General features: G+C 35.0%; 3 protein-coding genes and 1 non-coding gene across 5 annotated transcripts in view; 2 read left to right on the forward strand and 2 right to left on the reverse strand.

Moving 5' to 3' along the window:
* LOC118275668 (venom carboxylesterase-6) overlaps positions 1–11,212 on the reverse strand; it is a 29,770-nt gene extending 18,558 nt beyond the window's left edge. The window contains exons 1-2 of one of the 2 annotated variants that reach the window (XM_035593721.2): positions 10,977–11,212; positions 2,322–2,630 (exon numbers count right to left, since the gene is read on the reverse strand). In XM_035593721.2, the coding sequence (XP_035449614.1) occupies positions 2,322–2,450 (129 nt within the window). In that variant the 5' untranslated portion in view covers positions 2,451–2,630; positions 10,977–11,212. Of the gene's footprint in view, positions 1–2,321; positions 2,631–10,967 lie in introns of both variants that reach the window. The other variant, XM_035593722.2, reaches the window with a different exon arrangement.
* Positions 11,213–13,546: 2,334 nt separating this feature from the next.
* Positions 13,547–15,811, forward strand: LOC118275612 (lipopolysaccharide-induced tumor necrosis factor-alpha factor homolog). Its single transcript, XM_035593633.2, has 2 exons — positions 13,547–14,139; positions 14,307–15,811. Exons 1-2 carry the CDS (start codon positions 13,727–13,729, stop codon positions 14,419–14,421), a joined length of 528 nt encoding a protein of 175 aa, XP_035449526.1. The 5' UTR covers positions 13,547–13,726; the 3' UTR covers positions 14,422–15,811.
* Positions 15,812–16,645: 834 nt separating this feature from the next.
* LOC118275694 (lipopolysaccharide-induced tumor necrosis factor-alpha factor homolog) lies at positions 16,646–17,781 on the forward strand. The gene is made up of 2 exons (XM_035593757.2): positions 16,646–17,055; positions 17,142–17,781. Exons 1-2 carry the CDS (start codon positions 16,736–16,738, stop codon positions 17,254–17,256), a joined length of 435 nt encoding a protein of 144 aa, XP_035449650.1. The 5' UTR covers positions 16,646–16,735; the 3' UTR covers positions 17,257–17,781.
* Positions 17,330–19,289, reverse strand: LOC118275695 (uncharacterized). The gene is made up of 2 exons (XR_007705506.1): positions 18,454–19,289; positions 17,330–17,602 (listed from the first exon to the last, which is right to left on the reverse strand). It is a non-coding gene; the product is annotated as an uncharacterized LOC118275695 (transcript).
* Positions 19,290–19,656: the final 367 nt, after the last annotated feature.

Genomic DNA, 19,656 nt, shown 5'->3' on the forward strand with positions numbered 1-19,656 from the left:
CATCATCTGACATTGCCCAACCAACTCTTGGATGATCAAAAAAAAAAGCGCTGAGTTTAACCTAAGCGTACTTATATCGGGTATTGCAGTGAACCCAAGTAGGGTACATTGTATAGCGGCATTAGCCGTAGCCTCTTATTCGGGGAAAACGTGACGTATGTAACTATACCTACTTCAGTTAAATAACGTATTGGATGTAGTAGCAATAATTTCACTTAAGACTATATATTGAACCAACGTATAATGGCTTTAAGGTAATGATAAAAAGGCTTGTAGCGCTAAAATTCAACGTAATATAGTCAGGACAAATTCAATCTTTAGAATATGTACTTATAAGAGGACACCTATGCAATCTGCATCTGTCTAGATTCGCAGACCGAACTTCTACCTGCGTACCGAACGTAATACTGTGGACCACAAACAAACGTTCCAAACTTGCATTTTAAAGGTAAAGTCAGAGTTACATCATTGTGAATTGTATAGGTATAATGTGGACCGTCTGAATGCGGCACACTTCTCGCTACCTCACGTACTACACTGCTTAGGACGTTCCCTGGATGATAGCGCAACGCACTGTTGTAATTCCACGTGCTTAGAGTAAAAAATGGTACATTTCTATTACAGAGCAAGGTTGCACATGAAATCGTAAGCCCTTTGTGAATAAGATTAGATAGTGTGTTGTTACATGTAACTATTCTCCAACTTACTTCTAAGTTGCAATAATTATTGGATGTACCGTGAGCAATGGCCTCTATAACTTGACACTCTATTTTGATATTTCCTACCCATACATTATTATGTGACCTTCAAGTGCTCAGCATCCATTCAGCCTAGTAGCACTACTCTAGCCATTTAATAACATAGTCGAAAAGGTTTGTAGTTATCTAAAATTCTTTACGTAAATATAGTAGAAAATCCGAAGAATTATTTATCTAAATGGTACTTATAAGAGGACACCTATTTGCAATCTGCATCTGACTAGATATCTCTTTGCAGACCGAACTTTTACCTGCGTACCGAACGTAACGTGAGAATTGGCCACAAACAATACGTTCCAAACTTAAAATTTTAAAGGTAAAGTCAGAGTTACATCATTGTGAACTGTATAGGTATAATGTGGACCGTCTGAATGCGGCACACTTCTCGTTACCTCACGTACTACACTGCTTAGGACGTTCCCTGGATGATAGCGCAACGCACTGTTGTAATTCCACGTGCTTAGAGTAAAAAATGGTACATTTCTATTACAGAGCAAGGTTGCACATGAAATCGTAAGCCCTTTGTGAATAAGATTAGATAGTGTGTTGTAACAGTGAGATCTTTTCGCTCGAAGTGATTTCTAAGTTGTGAAAATATGCATGCGGAGTCTGTACCGTGAGCAATGGCCTCTTTCCAAGAACAACAATATGGTACTAATGTACTTAAAAATTAATTAACACATTATATTATTATGTGACTTTACTAAGTGCTCAGCATCCATACAGCCCAGTAGCACTACATCAAAAGTCCATTTATTTACGGGTTCAGTTCCGCCCGAATTGATAACCCTTCTCAATTTAAATTTATTGATTTAAAGTTGATTTTGACATTTGACAGTATCAATCTATATCAATCTTTGTCGAGAATATTTGATTATTTTAGATTTTTTCTACCGTGATGCAATTTTCTATTATGTAGATACTTAATGTCAATTCAACAAATGTGTGTGATTGTTGATGTTACCTAATGTAACAACAACCAATGAACAATATGTGGGTGTGAAATTGTATGTTTGTAACACGCACACACGACACAGGGGAAAATCCTAGTGTGTGAGCAATGTTTTTTTTTGTAAATACCTTTACATAATTATTATAATAGACAAGATTTATAGTTTCTTATAAAAAAACAATACTTAGGTAAATTACTTACGTCGTCGATTATTATGTAATGATTATATCATAATTATTGTATTTTAGTACTAAACTTGTAATATATTAGAGAAGCAAAACTCGTAGCTTACAGCTTTTTTCATACTTTCTGTTACGAGTAGTTAAGTAGGTTCAACTACATAATTTATCGTGCTTATAATAAAGTTAGGTTCGTATATGTATTACTACATGTAAAACTGATTGAAAATGTTATACAGATAATAGAAAATTAATCTAGTAATTTCTGTAGTTCGAATTTTTTAGCTTAAACTATTGGTACATGGAACTTGATATGTGGGAGTGGAGTAGATGACGAAACGTGGATGGTACCACATACCATCTTAGTATGTGCTTAGGAATTTTAACTCTTCGGGAAATTAAAAATGTTATGTTAGTATATAAACTACTGACCTTCATAGAGTTGAGACTGGTAGCAGCGTTGGCGACGACATCGCCCAGGGTGGCAGGAGGCAGGGCGTGGCTGCGCAACACGAGGGCGCATGCGCAAAGCACCACGGCGCGCCACCAGCGCACACGCATCTTTGTGACCGTATCTATCCACTTAACACTTTCAGTTCTCACCAAATAAAGTACTTATAACTGACAGTTTCTTCCTCGATGGCCTATCGAGGCATTGTCCATTCGTTCACTAAGTTTATTATGCAACTTTTTGGACTTATAATTCACTGTCGTATATCCCGTTTCCTGTTGTTTCAAATCCTGGAGGAAGTAAGGATAATCCATAAATAAAAGTATTTATATAATGAATGATAATACTAAGTTTTATTTGTACTTTGCACCTTTGATTGTTGTCCTCTATATGTATAACAATTATCCAATTATCCAACCTGTATGTTATTCACCTAGAGGCATGAGACAAATGCATGAGTTTATACATGTATACAAAACAGTTTATATTGTTTATACAAATCACACGACTAGTATATTAGTATTTACTGCCTATAAATGACTAATTCAACTTTAATGTAGTTCTTTAAGCTAATCTTCTCTTGTCTAAAGCCTTACGAAATTGAGTATAACAACAGAATTGTAACTGATTGCTCAAGTTCGTAATGAAGAGCAATGAGCATTAACCAAACAAATAATGGCAGTACAATGGCAATGATTTATCGCTTCAATAAATCTTTGGACGAAGTTTCAACCATTTGGCAAAATTGGTAACTCGGTTTGTGTTTGCCCACTGTAATTGGTGTGACATGAAATCTAATTTGAATTTTAATGTTAGCGAAGAAGCAACGCATAGAAATGGTTTTGTCGTATCTTAATCTGTAATAATGGCTCTTTTATTTAAAATTGCAAGATCCGCTAAAGTTCTACGAATCTATATCTATACATATAATAAAATCGTAGAAAAGTGCTGTCTGTACATTGAAAATAAAAATAAAAAAAATAGCAGGGGTTATTGTTATGTCGATGTCGAACCCAAAAATGTAATTAACTTTTTTTTTGTCTGTTTGTCTGTTTGTCTGTGCGTCTATGCGCGCTAATCTCAGAAACGGCTGATCCGAATTGGATGCGGTTTTCACGAATATATTGTGGTAGGCTTCAATTAACATTTAGTGTTTGTTTCATGTCAATCGGTTCATAAATAAAAAAGTTATGTCAAATTAAAGAATCACGTCGAACACTATTCTATGCTTATACCATTAATCTCCGCAACTATTTGACGGATTTGGTTGAAATTTGGTACAGATATAGTTTAGAACCTTAGAAAGGACATAGGATAGTTTTTATTTCAAAAATCTTTAGTTTAAGTCCGTTTTTAAACTATTTTTTCAATGCCCTAAGTGAGTATACATCTATTAAATTCAAACGCAGAGCTCATTATGTTGATTTTTGAAGAGTTCCCTGGAATATCTTCTATATCTCATTTTTGAAGAGATTCCGCGAGATCGGGAACTATGTGGTTAAAACCAAAAGGAGATTGACCAATTTGTATGGGACTTTGGCTATTTTTGAACAAGCAGTTCAGCTAATAATATATGTTTGATTTAATAGTTCATATCAGTAAGAATGAAGATACAAACTTAGTTTTGTATCCAGATTTATATTTAGTTTTTTTTTTACATTTTATTGAAGCTGTTTATGCATGAAATAAAACATTTTTTTATTAAAATTCTTTATTAATCTGATTCAAATGTAATTAAAATATGGTCTAGCAACTGGGCAGGTGGATTAATATTTTCCTGGTACCTTGCCCAGCTCAAAAACCAAATAATAGTCATTATATGTGCACAGCAATCTACTGTTCTACGGCCCACCATGCAGTTGCAGCAATATTGTTTTATAGCTGCCCTCCCTTCAGTGTTATTCTCATATAATATATATACAAAATATGTTTTTCTACTAATGTGTCTACTATGTATTTTCCCACGCAATAAACTGCAGTTGACTGAAGGGAGCGGGAAACCTTCCAGTAGGCTGCTGGCAGTATTTCTGCATAATTCCATCGTATAGGAACCATCGCCTCTTATGTGTTAGCCATAGTAGGTAGTAGTAGTGAAGAATCGGAATCCATTGAAGACTTAGAAAAACAACACTCACAATGCAAAAGAACAAAGCGAATAATATCTGTCATTTTGACGAAAAACACAACAGATTGACAGCACTGAAGTCAAATTCAAAGTCAACTGACTTGGTTATCATAACAAATACTAAAATAAATGTGATTTTTTATACTGCTAATTGATACAAAGTTATTAGGATCAGACATTTACTAAAATATAAATAAAATTATTGGTAAATTACATTTTTGTTGAGCAGCCTGTTCAAAAATAGCCAGTTTTGGACAATCTCCTTTGCCGGAAGTCACTATTCCACGCGAACGAAGTCGCGGGCAAAAGCTAGTATTTAATATAACAATAACCCCTGCTATTTTTTTTATTTTTATTTTCAATGTACAGACAGCACTTTTCTACGATTTTATTATATGTATAGATTTTGGTCAACTTTGTTGTTACTGACCATAATTAGACAAATAAAAAGTAAAATTACATAATACTTTTTTTACGAAAAGGGAACCGCTTTCAATTTTATTTACAGCCTTTTTTAAGGCAGATAATATCCCTTAAATCTTCCCCTAAGGTGCCCTAAGCCTGAAAAATACTATGTTGAAAACCACGTCAAAATCGGTTCAGCCAAAGGCGAGATAATAATAAATAAATAAATGTTTATATATATGTGACATGTCAAACTGAGAACGTTTTTAGAAGTCGGTTAAACTGGTCCGAGATCCCAGAGCTGTCAGACATATGTTATTTTTACAAGCATTTAACCTTCGGCTTACAGTAGTCTTGTATATACTTTTTAATGTCTGAATGTTTGTAAAGCTGGCCGAGTGACACCAGCGCAGGTACCAGGTGAGAAAGGTGACTAAAAATTAGACTAACTTAACTTATTTTTTTATGTCTGATTTTTATATATGTTTTGTAGAATATTAATCTGAAATCATATTAAAAAAATCAGACACTTTCCATGGACCAAAACTTTTGTCAGACGCTTTAAAGCTGTAAGAAAAATAAATGAACTTAATTTATTTTTTAATGTCTGATTTTTTTATATGCTATTAAGATAACTATTACAATGTCATATTTAATTAGTCAGACAAATTGCATGGACCATACTTCCCCTAAATACCAAAATTACTCAACCATGTGTATGAACGCGAGAGCACTATGCACATGCGCTTCAGACCGAGTGAGACATCCATGGTAACTCGGTTCCCGTTCTTAAACTCACAATCTATTACTGTAGGTACTACTGCACATGTATGTGTATATACTATGTGCACACTTTTTAGGGTTCCGTAGCCAAATGGCGAAAAACAGAACCACAATTAAGGTTCTGTAGTCTATCTTCCAACCGTTTTTTTTTTTTTTTTTTTTTTTTGAGGGGGGAAAATCATCCAATGACTTCTCCCGCCTTGGGTGAGGCGGGAGGGAGTGTCAGACTCTTACTGACTAAAAACCACCCCGTTCCTTCTCCTGCTTTGAGCCGGAGCCCCGGTAACCTTTTACGTTGTCCGCAGCTCCGGATCAGGCATCAGCCCAACTGGGCCCCATCTGTGGTGGTCTGGCTCTTTGAGGCGCGCGCGGAACGCGACGCGCCGTACGCACATCTTCCAATCGTTTGGCAGATAGACACTTCCAAAGTGGAAAAATGAGTGCCTCCCTCTAACTTTATTAATAAGAGAGTTAGAAATCTAAAAAAAAACATATGCTGTAGATTTCAATGGAAATTTTACACGAAAATTGGTTTTAACGAGATATCATTATTAGTTTTTAAGAAATATGCACCTCTGCCTACCCCTTCGTGGATTAAGGGCGTGACGATATGTATGTATATGTATGTATTTTTAAGAAATAATACATTTTCAAAAAACGCAAATATAACTTTGTCGTTCATACAAATACTAAGCAAGTTATTTTATAACTTTTTTATTATGTAATCTACCTGCTGCTACGGAACCCTTCATGGGCGAGTCCGACTCGCACTTGGCTTTATTTTACTATACATCATACTTCTATATTCGGGTTTTTGCGACCATATTGTTATAGGGTAATGAAATCACTTTGTTCTATGTAAAATATAGAAAAACTTTAATATAACTTTAAAAAAACAACGAACCTAGAAATCGATGACCGCAGAGTATGTCATACACAAAAAAGAAACAAAATAATATTTCTTTTTATATAGATATTACTACAGAGTATTATTATAGAAGGCATAGATTTATTCCAACAGTTTTAATTATATTGATTATACCTACCCCTATTATTGCCTATTATTTTATTGCCTACCCCTTCGGGGATAAAAGGCGTGACGTTGTGTGTGTGTGTATATATAAAATAAATGTTATTTTCTTTAAAAGACAGCTGCTCAGAAATAGTTTGTTTTTGCCTGTTTATGCAATTTTTTTTGCTGCTGTTGACATTTTCCTGCACTGTAGAAGGCAACAGTTTTATTATTAGTAATAGATAAAATAAATGTTATTTTCTTTAAAAGACAGCTGCTCAGAAATAGTTTGTTTTTGCCTGTTTATGCAATTTTTTTTTTGCTGATGTTGACATTTTCCTGCACTGTAGAAGGCAACAGTTTTATTATTAGTAATAGATAAAATAAATGTTATTTTCTTTAAAAGACAGCTGCTCAGAAATAGTTTGTTTTTGCCTGTTTATGCATTTTTTTTTTAATAAATAATTGTTTTTTAAATTATATTTTTTTCTTTATCTATAAATATTCATATTAAACGTAGTAAGTTTTTTTAAAATATTAAGATATTTTAGTCTGAAGCGCATGTGCATAGTGCTCTCGCGTTCATACACATGGTTGAGTAATTTTGGTATTTAGGGGAAGTTTGGTCCATGCAATTTGTCTGACTAATTAAATATGACATTGTAATAGTTATCTTAATAGCATATAAAAAAATCAGACATTAAAAAATAAATTAAGTTCATTTATTTTTCTTACAGCTTTAAAGCGTCTGACAAAAGTTTTGGTCCATGGAAAGTGTCTGATTTTTTTAATATGATTTCAGATTAATATTCTACAAAACATATATAAAAATCAGACATAAAAAAATAAGTTAAGTTAGTCTAATTTTTAGTCACCTTTCTCACCTGGTACCTGCGCTGGTGTCACTCGGCCAGCTTTACAAACATTCAGACATTAACAAGTATATACAAGACTACTGTAAGCCGAAGGTTAAATGCTTGTAAAAATAACATATGTCTGACAGCTCTGGGATCTCGCTCTAAACAGTCTCTTAACATGTCATCATTTGATGTGTGTACCATAACTATGATAACTGTACTATGCAATGACGTATTTTAATTGTAATTATAATGCGATCAGTTATCATAACAAATCTATGAGCAGGACTCTATCAATCTATATCGAGCAGGACTAGTGATTGAAGCCTCGTTTACTTGGCAAGTTGGCACGCGCATGCACTTAGCTGCGCCTGCGCCGAGCAGAGCGCGACGCTCTCGATATTATTCAACCTGCACTTTCACTCACTACTTACTATAAGTACAATGAGCCATGTAGTTCTTAGTTACAGACTCATACATCTATAGTAATACATAAATTCAGTTTGTTTGTTTGTTTGTGCGCATTGATCTACGTATGTATTTAAATAATCCTTTTGCAACTTCTAGACATAGTCTCATATAAACTATGTATCAACACAACATGTCTTTATACAAAGACAAGTTGCTGCAACAACGGAGAAGTAGTAGAAAAATCATTACCGTATCTTTTCGAAATTCACTTGACTTCATAATGTTACCTACCTACACCACTTGTTTTAATAAATAGAGTAAATATAACTTATATTTTCATACGTTAGAGTATCAAAGTAGATTAATCTTCTACCTAATAAGACCATTATAATGTCATCAGTTAACACATAACAACAAGCTAAAGTAAAGTACAAAGAAACGTATCCTCCGTACAAAAGACATCAACGACATTGAAAGTTAAAAATACGTTTTATTTATACATAAATTCTCTGGTGATAATGACACACATTATACTTATATAATGTGATGATAGATTATTATGACAATGATATTTGATTTCTATATGTATTATATAATCGACAGACGATATACCACGGCCTCACAGAAAACAACGCTTGCGTTGTGTTTCCGATAGCCCAATTACCCCCTACCCAATCTCGAATAATCTCCAACAACCCTCAAGTTCCTAAGCCAAAAAGGCCAGCAAGGGACTTGGAACGCCACCACTGTCTCGGTGTCTATGGGTGGCGCCGATTGCATACCATCAGGTGACCCGTCTACTCGTTTACCGGCTTGTTCCATAAAAAAAATGTGATAATCACACAAAAAGTATCTATAAATATAGGTATTAGACCCGTAGACCGTACAATCAATAAACCGATAACACTACATCAATATAATGATTACTAGGTACCTACAAACAAGTAACAGGTGTAGGTACAAATAAGATCAGAACCCCGGAACAGTTACACAACGGTCGGAGAGAGTACACTGTACCAGCTGTACCTAGTTATTTTCTGAAGTTACATCACTAGAGAACAACATCCCTAAATGTAGGAAGTAAATATTACTGCGGCGAAGTGAAGGTAGACCGGTACCGCCACCACTGGCCACCACTCGCTACTTTACCAAAAAAGGCCTTTTAGAATTGATAAAAACTATTAAGAGGTAAAAATAACGTTTTTACCCATCTCTTTTTGCGACGTACTATGATTATGTAGAAGACTGTCTCGTTGCCAAACCGACTTAGAGGTTTTCTAAGAAAACTGATTGCTTACATATATGGAAACCGATTTTTCTAGAGTAATCGAAACACTTACGTTTAGTTATTTACAGAACGTCTTTAAAACGATGCTTTTATATGTGTTATTACGATCTCGTTACCCTATTTATCTTTGTGATCAGTCGAATTAGAATTATGCTATCATTCTAATTCGAATTACTAAGCCTATCATAATCATCAGAGTCATAAATCATTCCTACTCGCAAGCTGCGTGTTCTACGACAACTTCCCTGAGACACAACACGAGCAACAACCGTAGATAAGTATGATACTCATCACGCTATCACACCTCCATGTTATCCAACAAGCATTGTTCCTATATAATTAACTAGTCATGATACGCTTCAAATACTAGGTACATAGGTACGTACCTACATGCTAATGTTCTCGTAACTATATAATACCTACCTACGTAACACCAGCTGATTGGAGATTACAATTCTAGGCTATTTGTTGTGCTTCCCTGAGTTGATAAGGACCATCGGTTCGTGTCGCTATTACGTTGCAGCCAGAGATTCCAATCTGCAGTTACTGTTACAACTTTTATTACTAAGGAAGGTATTGCTAGGCGATTTTGATGATGCTTAATTACATATTATATTCTCCATATTGGTAAATAAACTTATTAGGTACTCTTACTTATGAGTATGTGCCTTGTACGTTGCGAGTTTTTTGCAACAAATGCGGTCAGTGTAGCAGTGAGGTGTAAGTATTTTTTTAAGAATATCTTCTAAGAGGCGCCTCTGTTTAGGAGGATGAAGAAGACTATGAGACTCTTATTTACTAAAATGCCCCATTCCCATCCCATACCCGGGTACAAGGGTGCGGGAAACACACTCTCCCGTAGCAAGCTATAATAGGGCTCACCGGTTAGTCCAGCCTAGCCCAGCCTACTTGGTTTATAAAAGTGTGCTATGAAATAAATCTACCTATAAGGAATATACTTGTATCTAACATCTACCTATATATGAACACGTTTCTTGTATATTGACATAAACTTGAAATCATCTTCATTGTTAACAATGAAGAAAGAATTTTCGTAATTCCTGGAGCGGAAATTCTCTCAAACGAGGTCGCGGGCAAGACGCTCGTATTGTAATAAACCGTTTATTTGCATAGCTAAACATTACGATAAACACAGCTGACCGTCTGTTGTGACTGTGACTCAGACAAAAACACGTGGTTTCCAAATACGAATTCTTTCACAGTCGAGTAACGAATGAAGTGCAATACTGTTTTTATAGCGTACGTTCCTCTAACATATAAATAAAATTAAAATAAATGTTTTATTATTCATTATTAGACTTTTCTGTTTGTCTTCACCTACGAGACGTTGACTGGAAGAAAACAAAAAATCACTACAATAGTGTCAACAAAAAATGATTACGGCTGCGCATTGTAATCTTAAGCCGGCAAATTGGGCTTCTACATACAGCCTCAATTCTATTACTTACAAATAACTTTAGTCCACGTCCAAACCCTTGTTCTTTGTACTATTAGGAGATTCGATTAAGTATTTCTTAAAATAACAATTAAAATTTACTTAAAGCAGTCTTAAATTAAGTATTGATTGATTAATGCTCACGCCGCAAACGGTATAATGCTGATTGCTAGCTATTAGAAATGCTTGAATATGTATCAGTTTGCAAACATTCCACAGCTCGACTGTTACAGAGACTTGAGACCTAATATCAAAACCATTTAGGCAACAAAATAAGATGATTACTCAACATTAATTACCCAAATGCTTAATGTGCCCAGATGCGGAAATATCGTTGAGATGGGACGCACTTAAAGTCTTTAAACACAACACAACAAAACTGGAATGTACAACGTACGTACAATAAACGTTTGAGGACAAAAGTACGAACTGTTTATACGAAATAGTAGGCTGTGTTGGTAAAATTTCGTCAATATTCGATAGAGGTGAATGCGCGCGCGTCACACAGGCCCGTTCACTTTACTGGTCGCGGCGCTCGTAAGCCGTAACAGGCTTGAGAACTATTACCCAACATCCACCACCACTGACTACCAGACATCAGACATCCGAGGATCAATGTTATCCAATACACAGGCACCTACGCAGTTTTGGGCAGTGAGTGATCCTACAAGTGGGTCATGTGACAACGAGGAGGTCCGGATAAAGGTTGATGACACAATTAAGTTGCAACACACGAAATATCTGAACTTGAGAGGTCCTAAAGTACATATTTTTATACCCCAGTTACCGCGAATCTGGCTCGGAACAGAATTTAGAACGGGGGCGGTAGAGTTATGCCTCATCCAGGGCGTGGCAAGCCATTTGATGATTTACTTCCCTCAAAAAGGATTGTAATTAATTATTTCAAAGTATGTAATTGATACGCATTATGTTTAATGTCATTGCATGTTAATGTATGGATATGTCTTTCTTTAAAAACGTTGTCCTACATTAGGATTTTCTCTTGTGTCATGGGTACGTTTACATACATACAAGTTCACATACACATGACACCCAGACCCGAAACAATTTGTGGATCACACAAAGAGTTGCTCCGTGCGGGAATCGAACCCGCTACACGTTGCGCGACAGACGGTTGCCTAGCCACCGCGATGCCTACATGTCTAGGTAAGTAGGTACATAGTAGTAGTCCTAAATATAATACTTCTTTAGGTTTTTGGGACTGTTATTTAGACAGGAACTTTTAAGTGTGGGAGAGCCATGCTTCGGCACGAATGGGCCGGCTCGACCGGAGTGATACCACGGCCTCACAGAAAACCGACGTGAAACAACGCTTGCGTTGTGTTTCGTTGTGTGAGTGAGGTTACCGGAGGCCCAATTCCCCCCTTCCCAATCTTCCCTATCCCCGATTCCCGAACATAAATTCCTAACTCCCAAAAAGCCGGCAACGCACTTGTAACGCCTTTGGTGTTTCAAGTGTCCATGGGCGGCGGCGATTGCTTACCATCAGGTAATACGTCTGCTCGATTGCCGGCTTGTTCCATAAAAAAAAAAAAAAAAAAAAAAAACTATTTGATTTACTATTGTGTACTAAATATTTCTTCCAAAAGGTAAACTTAATAAAAAGTAAGTAGATAGACACATTCTTCTTCTCTCATGAGTTATGAACCCTGACCTACGCAATAGACGCCGCATCTTTAGTTTAGCATTCAAAATAATATAATTAAGTGTACCTATGATGTTGTAAATCAGGAAGGCAACGCAAAGTAGGAGCTCACTTTCCTTCTAAAAACATGTTCCAACAACATTACTTTAGGTAGATAACTTAGATGGCAGTACAATTTTAAAATTAGCGCCAAAAGTCATAACGTTGGGTAGTTTTTTTTTTTTTTTTTAAAAAAAAACGTTGCCCCTCATTAGGATTTTCTCCTGTGTCGTGGGTGCGTTTACAAACACACAAGTTCACATACACATGACACCCAGACCCGAAACAACAATTTGTGGATCACACAAAGAGTTGCTCCGTGCGGGAATCGAACCCGCTACCCGTTGCGCGGCAGCCAGTTGCCCAGCCACCGCACCAACCGTGCAGCCTGGGTAGTTGGGTAGTTTGTACACATAGGTGCCATACATTCTGAACATTGTATTATTTATTTATTTATCCTATTCATCTCACTCTCTTCCAAAAATCTTGCTGCTTCCAAAGAGTTGTCAGCTCACCTTGCCATTTGTCTTAAAACCTAACTTCCTCCTGTTAGCTGTGAGATGTTATCTAAGTCTGTAACTTTCGTATGGTTCCTGATATCGGTATTCCGAACTCTGTCCCTAATAGCGATAGTAAACATAGCGCACTCCATTGTTATGTGTGCTCTCCAACTCAAGTTGGATCAATTTGGGTAATTTGGTCAAATAAGTATGGGCGGCGCTGCTCGCTTACCATCACGTGATCCGTCTGCTCGTTTGCCTCATATTCCATTAGTGTGTGGTTTGTTTGTTTGTTGACTTTGTTGAGCATTTCGATTCATTTGAAATTTTTCTAGGTACCTATTTTTACTACTCATTTCTAATAGAAAATTAACGCACACAATTCAAACAAGTGTAAGGTTTATTGCCAAATCATTATTTTATTACATATTAGGTACTGAATATAATTATCCGGAAAGATGCCCAACATAAAATGTGCAATATTGATCATTTTCTACACTATTCATTCCAATATTGTTTCCAGTATTTATTTTCAACTATAACAAACGTGAAAACTTAGTACATAATCCACTAGAAACAATACTTTTTAACGATACGCGTATGGTATGTGTACGCGTATCCGAACACAAACTAAAATACCTTTGTCTTTGTTTTTCAAGCACGGTTGCACCTGACATTGACATATGACGTCATGATATGTTTTATCTCTCTTATTAATTTCGTGCATCGTTTCGTAAAATAAATAAAGTTTACAAATTTTTGTTCTAGAGTTCTCGTATTATAACAATATATTTTGTACTCAGTGAAGTGTATTATCTTGCACCTTAATTGAAAACAGAAAACAATGGCAAATATCGCAGGGACAGGTGCAGTGGCTTCTGCGCCTGAAGATCTTCCGCCGCCTTACTCAGCTGTCGTGGGTAACCCACAATATGGCTTCGTAGCGCCTGGAGGTGAACCATATACAGCCGCTGGCGGTGCTTACCCGCACCCACAGGCTCCTAAACAGTATACAGCTCCGGGGGTTTACCCACATCCTACAATCACTGTGACGAACACTCAGCCACAAGCAGGGGACATGGGACCACCGCAGCCGCCCGGGCCCGTGCCTGTGGGGATAGTGCTCCCGCCTGCAGTGGGCACGGAGCCCACCACTATAACTTGTTTCAACTGCGGCAAAGTGGTCACTACAAGAGTTACATACACAACAGCTTGGCATACCCATCTAGTGGCTGGATCCGTGTGTGTTATTACCATGTAAGTTGTTCATATAGCTTAATATTATGAATAATCTACTTGCATTTACTTTTGATAAAACTAATAACTATTGTCAAATAGCATTTTTACATTATGACCTACTTTGAAATTGTAATAAGTTGAAACTAAATAATGTTAAATACTAATATAGTCCGTCTTTCTTGCAGGATCTGCTCTCTCTGCTGTCTTGGACTCGTCCCATACTGCTTTGATACATTCAAAGATGCTGAGCACTACTGCCCCAATTGCAATACTTTCATTGGCAAAAGTAGCAAGTGTTAAGTAATTGGGGAAGGCACTGTTGTCCTACTTTGATGTGAAGATTTTGGCTTCATCAACATAAACAAGAAAATGCTAAAAAAGATAAAAAAAATTTGAAGCAATTATGGTGCCATTAAGTTATTTAGAGGCATGCTCCTTATATTCAATGGTCTTTGTTATTTTATCAATGCTTGTGAATTCTTAAGTGTTATGACTAATGTTAAAAAAAGATTGTCCTAATTCACAATGGTTTTCAGCACAATACTACTTCACCTGTTTATCTGTTAATTGAATAAGTAATGACAGCAATTACTCACAGGGTCACGGTACACAAGTGTGGTTTGCAATTCAGGTGAAGTTGTGCGTAAGAAGCAATAAATGTTTCCTCAACTGTCTTATGATTTGATGTCAAATTAAAATGTAACAAGAATCTGAATGGGAAATGTTTTATGATTCAGATGTCTTTAAAATGATGCAACTATATGAAATCGAAATAATTGTATAGAATACATTAAATTAAGGCCTCTCTATCTCTCTATCTCTTATAATATATGTTTTATGGTAAATTTTCTGGCAGTGATATTTAAATACATTATTGTAAGGTACAATGAGTAAGAAAGCGGCTGATTATTTCACAATGTCATTTATCTGTATTTTTCATTCCAAATAGTTTGTATAATCTCTTCCATATTTGTTTGTGACATACATAAATAATATAATTTTACTATTTACATGTAAAATGCCAATTGAAACGTAAATATTTGTGTTTGTTCCTATCCAATCGCTTCTAAATTTATTTTTAGGTAATTCTATTTATATTCATGCGTTACTTACATTTGAAATCTCCAATTTAGGTGTGCCTAACATTTGCGTCCAAGTTTAGCCCACTGTAAACCATGAATAAGGCAAAATTATGTTGCAAAAATTTTATAAATTAGGTTAATCTTATTAATTTTAATATTGTTTTCCTATGACAACCAATGGAATTAGAAAATTAAAATGATTATTTACTTAATAAAATTTTAGATAATATAAACAGCTTTTGAGGCATTCCAACAGTTTTAGGCTTTAACAAACAGTTAGTTTTCTGGATGAGGTTTATTTATTTTTTTATTAAAAATAATGGGAATAAAATTCTGCCAAGAACAGTGGACAATATGACTGAAATTAGACTGAATGTAAAACCACGAAAATTGTAATTAATAATATGATGTAACTAGTAATTACAGTGGCAAAACGTAATAATTTCGTACTTTTTTATTGGCCGTATGTTATCACCAATTAGTTATTTAAAACGAAATTTAGAATATAAATTATCAATTTTAAGGGGTAATGTAATACCTATTGTAAATGTTCTTCATTCACTGTTAACAAAATATAATATATAAGGTATTTATATACTATACATAAATTGTTTCTTTTTCTCTCACATCTTTCCTTTCTACCCACATTCAGAACACAAAGGAATCCAAATAATTGTTCTGTGCGGGAATCGAACCCGCGAGATGGTGTGCAGCAACTGGTCACCCAACTACTGCAGTAAAAAATTATTAGCTATGTTGCAAGTCATGCTTTTACTTTGTTTTTTAGTATTTTCGGCAGATCTTTACACTCTACTACGCCTTAAGACTTTGAATAGCAATAGAAGAAAAGTTGTATGCCTATAAATCGCGGTTACAGTAGTCGCAGGCGACGACAATATTATTATAAAACAAAACAATTCATTGACTTATTATGTAGGTACTTTCCTTAGAATTGATTATGGTTTCTGGGTACCTACCACACCTACATTTTCTAAAAGAGTGGATTGCAGTGTGCATTAAATAAAAGTGACTACTCTAGAATAAATCAGATGAAACATAGAGATCGTAGTAAGTTGCGCTCTATTCCTACAGTGAATACCACACGTAAAAGGATTAAGAATATTACGAGTTTCTCTTCATAATTGGTACATAAAGGTTAATAAAGGAAGACTCGTTAATTGCGTTCCTTATACGATGTACTTGCCCCTGAATCACGCTTCCTATCTTTTGGATAGTACTTGTACGTACAAAAACGAATATGCTTTACACGCACCGGACTTATGTACTTGCTCCACCTAATCATCATACAATCTAAGTTATCTACATATAGAAATGAATAATATGTACCGACAATGAAACCTAATATAAGAAAAATATACGAACCATTTCTTGTAGGTACCGAACACAAAGTATCTGACGTGTAGATAAGATAGTAGCAATCAGTAATGATAAGGAGGTAAATTTTTGTGTATAATCATAATCAATACTGTGTTCATAGATAGAAAATGTTTTAATACATACATTTTACTAACATGGATATGAATAATGGTGTAAATCCGGCTCAAAGTGATACTGTGAGACAGCAGTTGTATTTAAACAGTGAAGAGTCGAAAGCTGTGTACCACAGGGAGCCGCCGCCGTCATACGATGCGACATTCAACTCTACGATCACTGTGCCTGAACCAGTGACCAATCAGCCAACGTCTCGAACTGTGATCATTCAGTCGCCACTACAGGATTCGCCGATGGTCTATAATTGTCCCAAATGTGATGAAAGGATTGTCACTGCTGTAACACATATTAACACTCAGAAAACTCATATGCTTGCTGGTTTCCTTTGCGGAGTATTTTGGTAAGTGGAATATGATTTGTGTTCTTTATCTTCCTGATAAACGAGTCGTAATTTATTCATTACCCTTTACCTCTGTTTCTTTTCAGTTGGTGTTGCCTTTGTTGTGTTGCTGCAGTCCCCTACCTAACAAAAATATTTAAGGAAACACAGCACTTTTGTCCCAACTGCAAATCATTTTTAGGTTCATATTCTAAACTATAATGATCTATTTTCTATTACCTACTTACAAGTTATAATAAATTCTAACAGTTTGTACAAATATAATACCAGATAATTTGTTGTAATCATGACATTTATTCATAGCTGTTTTGTACAATATTTATAAAAATAAATAAATGTGTCTTCTTATGCCTTGGAGTAGAAGATATTGGTTCTCTTTCAGCCAGTGATAACATCTTGCTTTAAAGATAATCTTATCAAACTGATCTCTCATTTATCTTGCTTCTTGAGTCTTGAGTCAGTTAAACTCATTCATCTCCAGGATCAGCATTAAAATATATTTTTGTATGTTTGGTGATAATGATGGTTAGTTCCCGAATACAAAAATCTGAAAAAGGATATACTCATTATAAATTAGAACACTACACATACAGGGCTACATGGATTGGAGCTCTAATCATAAATATGGGTCAGATACACCCTATGTTAAGTGGCAATGAATTGATTTCTTAAATATTTATATATTGTATATATGATTACTGTATATTAAACTATATTTTAAAATTATTATTGTTTTAATTGAGTACTATATGCGAATAATTATTTTTGACAGTGGATTTCTTGTTTATTAACATGTTTTTATATTCCATAACTCTAGGATGGGAATTAGACCATGTCAGAGAAATTACTCTCAAATGAATCAGTTTTCATTCAAAACAATTTGACAATCACAACACAAGATTAATGAAAATATTAATATGATATATCATATCCTTGACATTAAATATGAATGAGTGAATTAAAATCTATTACTCATTATTTTTTTTTACAAATTATGCCTTTATAGATCAGAAATTCAAGAGTTATAGTACTCATAATATTAAAAAAAAACGTATTTATTTGTGTTTAGGTACAATCAGGCATAAACATGTTATAAGTTATAATCATCATGTGTTGCACAACATTATACAATATTCAATACTGTTGCTATAAACAATAACAAGATTTATATTTTATAGCTAAAGAAAACTGTTTATACCTACTTATATTATTTGGTTAGATCATATTTTAAATTTATACAGCAAATTACTGTAGAAAACAACATATAAATACAAGAGAAAGTCATACAGCAATCAGTAGGTACTATGAGTCACTGTTGTATCAATTTTACGCGAGATCCTTTAACAAAATATTCAGTACATTACACCACAAATAAGTATACTAAACAGACATACACACCTTAAAATACACTCCACCTATTAGCTATTATATGGCACTTGTAATCTGAAACAATCTGATGCAATTTTCCACTTTCCATCGACAGCCACAATCACAAATGTTTGTTGAAATGGCTTCTTGCTGTCATCATTTTGATAGGTTACATCTCCACAAGCTTGAATGAGGTACGTTAGCTTGTTTGAAACTAAATTCTCTGAGATTGGCTGTGCATCTAATGTTTTCAGCACATGATTACTGGCAGGTAAATCCATCAGGAACTTCTGTATCTTGTCGTTACCAGTTATTCCATTTCCATTCCAAACTAGTAGGCCGGTGTCCAGATATAGTTTGGACGTTAAATGCCGGTTGTTATCCACTTGTTTGTAGAATACTTTTGTAAACTCTTCAGCAGTTTCACACGCGTTGTCAATGTTTTTGACGATAGCCTCTGTCATGGTTGCAACTGTTTGGAATACTGAATTGTAGGTGCTACTGTTGATAGCACGAGTTACTCACAGTCAGTTTCTCATGCAGTTTATAATCACAACGATAATAATTCTTGATTCACCAACCAACAACTCACACAAGAAAACAATGTGGGCCGGTTGCAAAGAAAACGTCAATGTTGACAGTGGCTGTCAAATTGTCATGTCATGTTACTGTCATCTGTCACTGAACTACTATATCACAGACTACAAAACTTTTACACTCGTGAAACACTGAAAATGTATGTTGTTAATGTTACCACCTTTTTATTTATCATCTTGTTCTTTAAATATTTTTATTTATTAAAAAGTAACTACTTCCAACTGGCTTCCACAATAACTTCTAGATCAGCCGGTAAGACGCTAAGTAATATTAAGATTTTCAGATGTTCTGTTGTGGCGTAAAATGGTGTGCACTATATTTTTTTATTTTATTTTATTTAAACCTCAGGCAACTATGACCCATAGATATATTATCTTACAGACAAGCATAAATATTATAATGTTGGGTTCGTCCCCGATTACTAAGCTTCTTACCTAGGGAAAAGAGGGAAGAGTTGGTTTTCAGGGAACTAACACTATCTAGCCCACCTTGTTTAGCAGTCACACTAAAGGTGCGACAAGCTGCAAAACTAGCAATATATTTAATCCTAAAGGATAATAATTTATAATGAACATCACGTCTTTGATCCCCAAGAGGCATAGGAACCAGTAATGTTAGGAGTCTCATGTAAAATGA

Source organism: Spodoptera frugiperda, chromosome 8 (assembly GCF_023101765.2).
Source record: "Spodoptera frugiperda isolate SF20-4 chromosome 8, AGI-APGP_CSIRO_Sfru_2.0, whole genome shotgun sequence".
Classification (NCBI taxonomy): Eukaryota; Metazoa; Arthropoda; class Insecta; order Lepidoptera; family Noctuidae; genus Spodoptera; species Spodoptera frugiperda.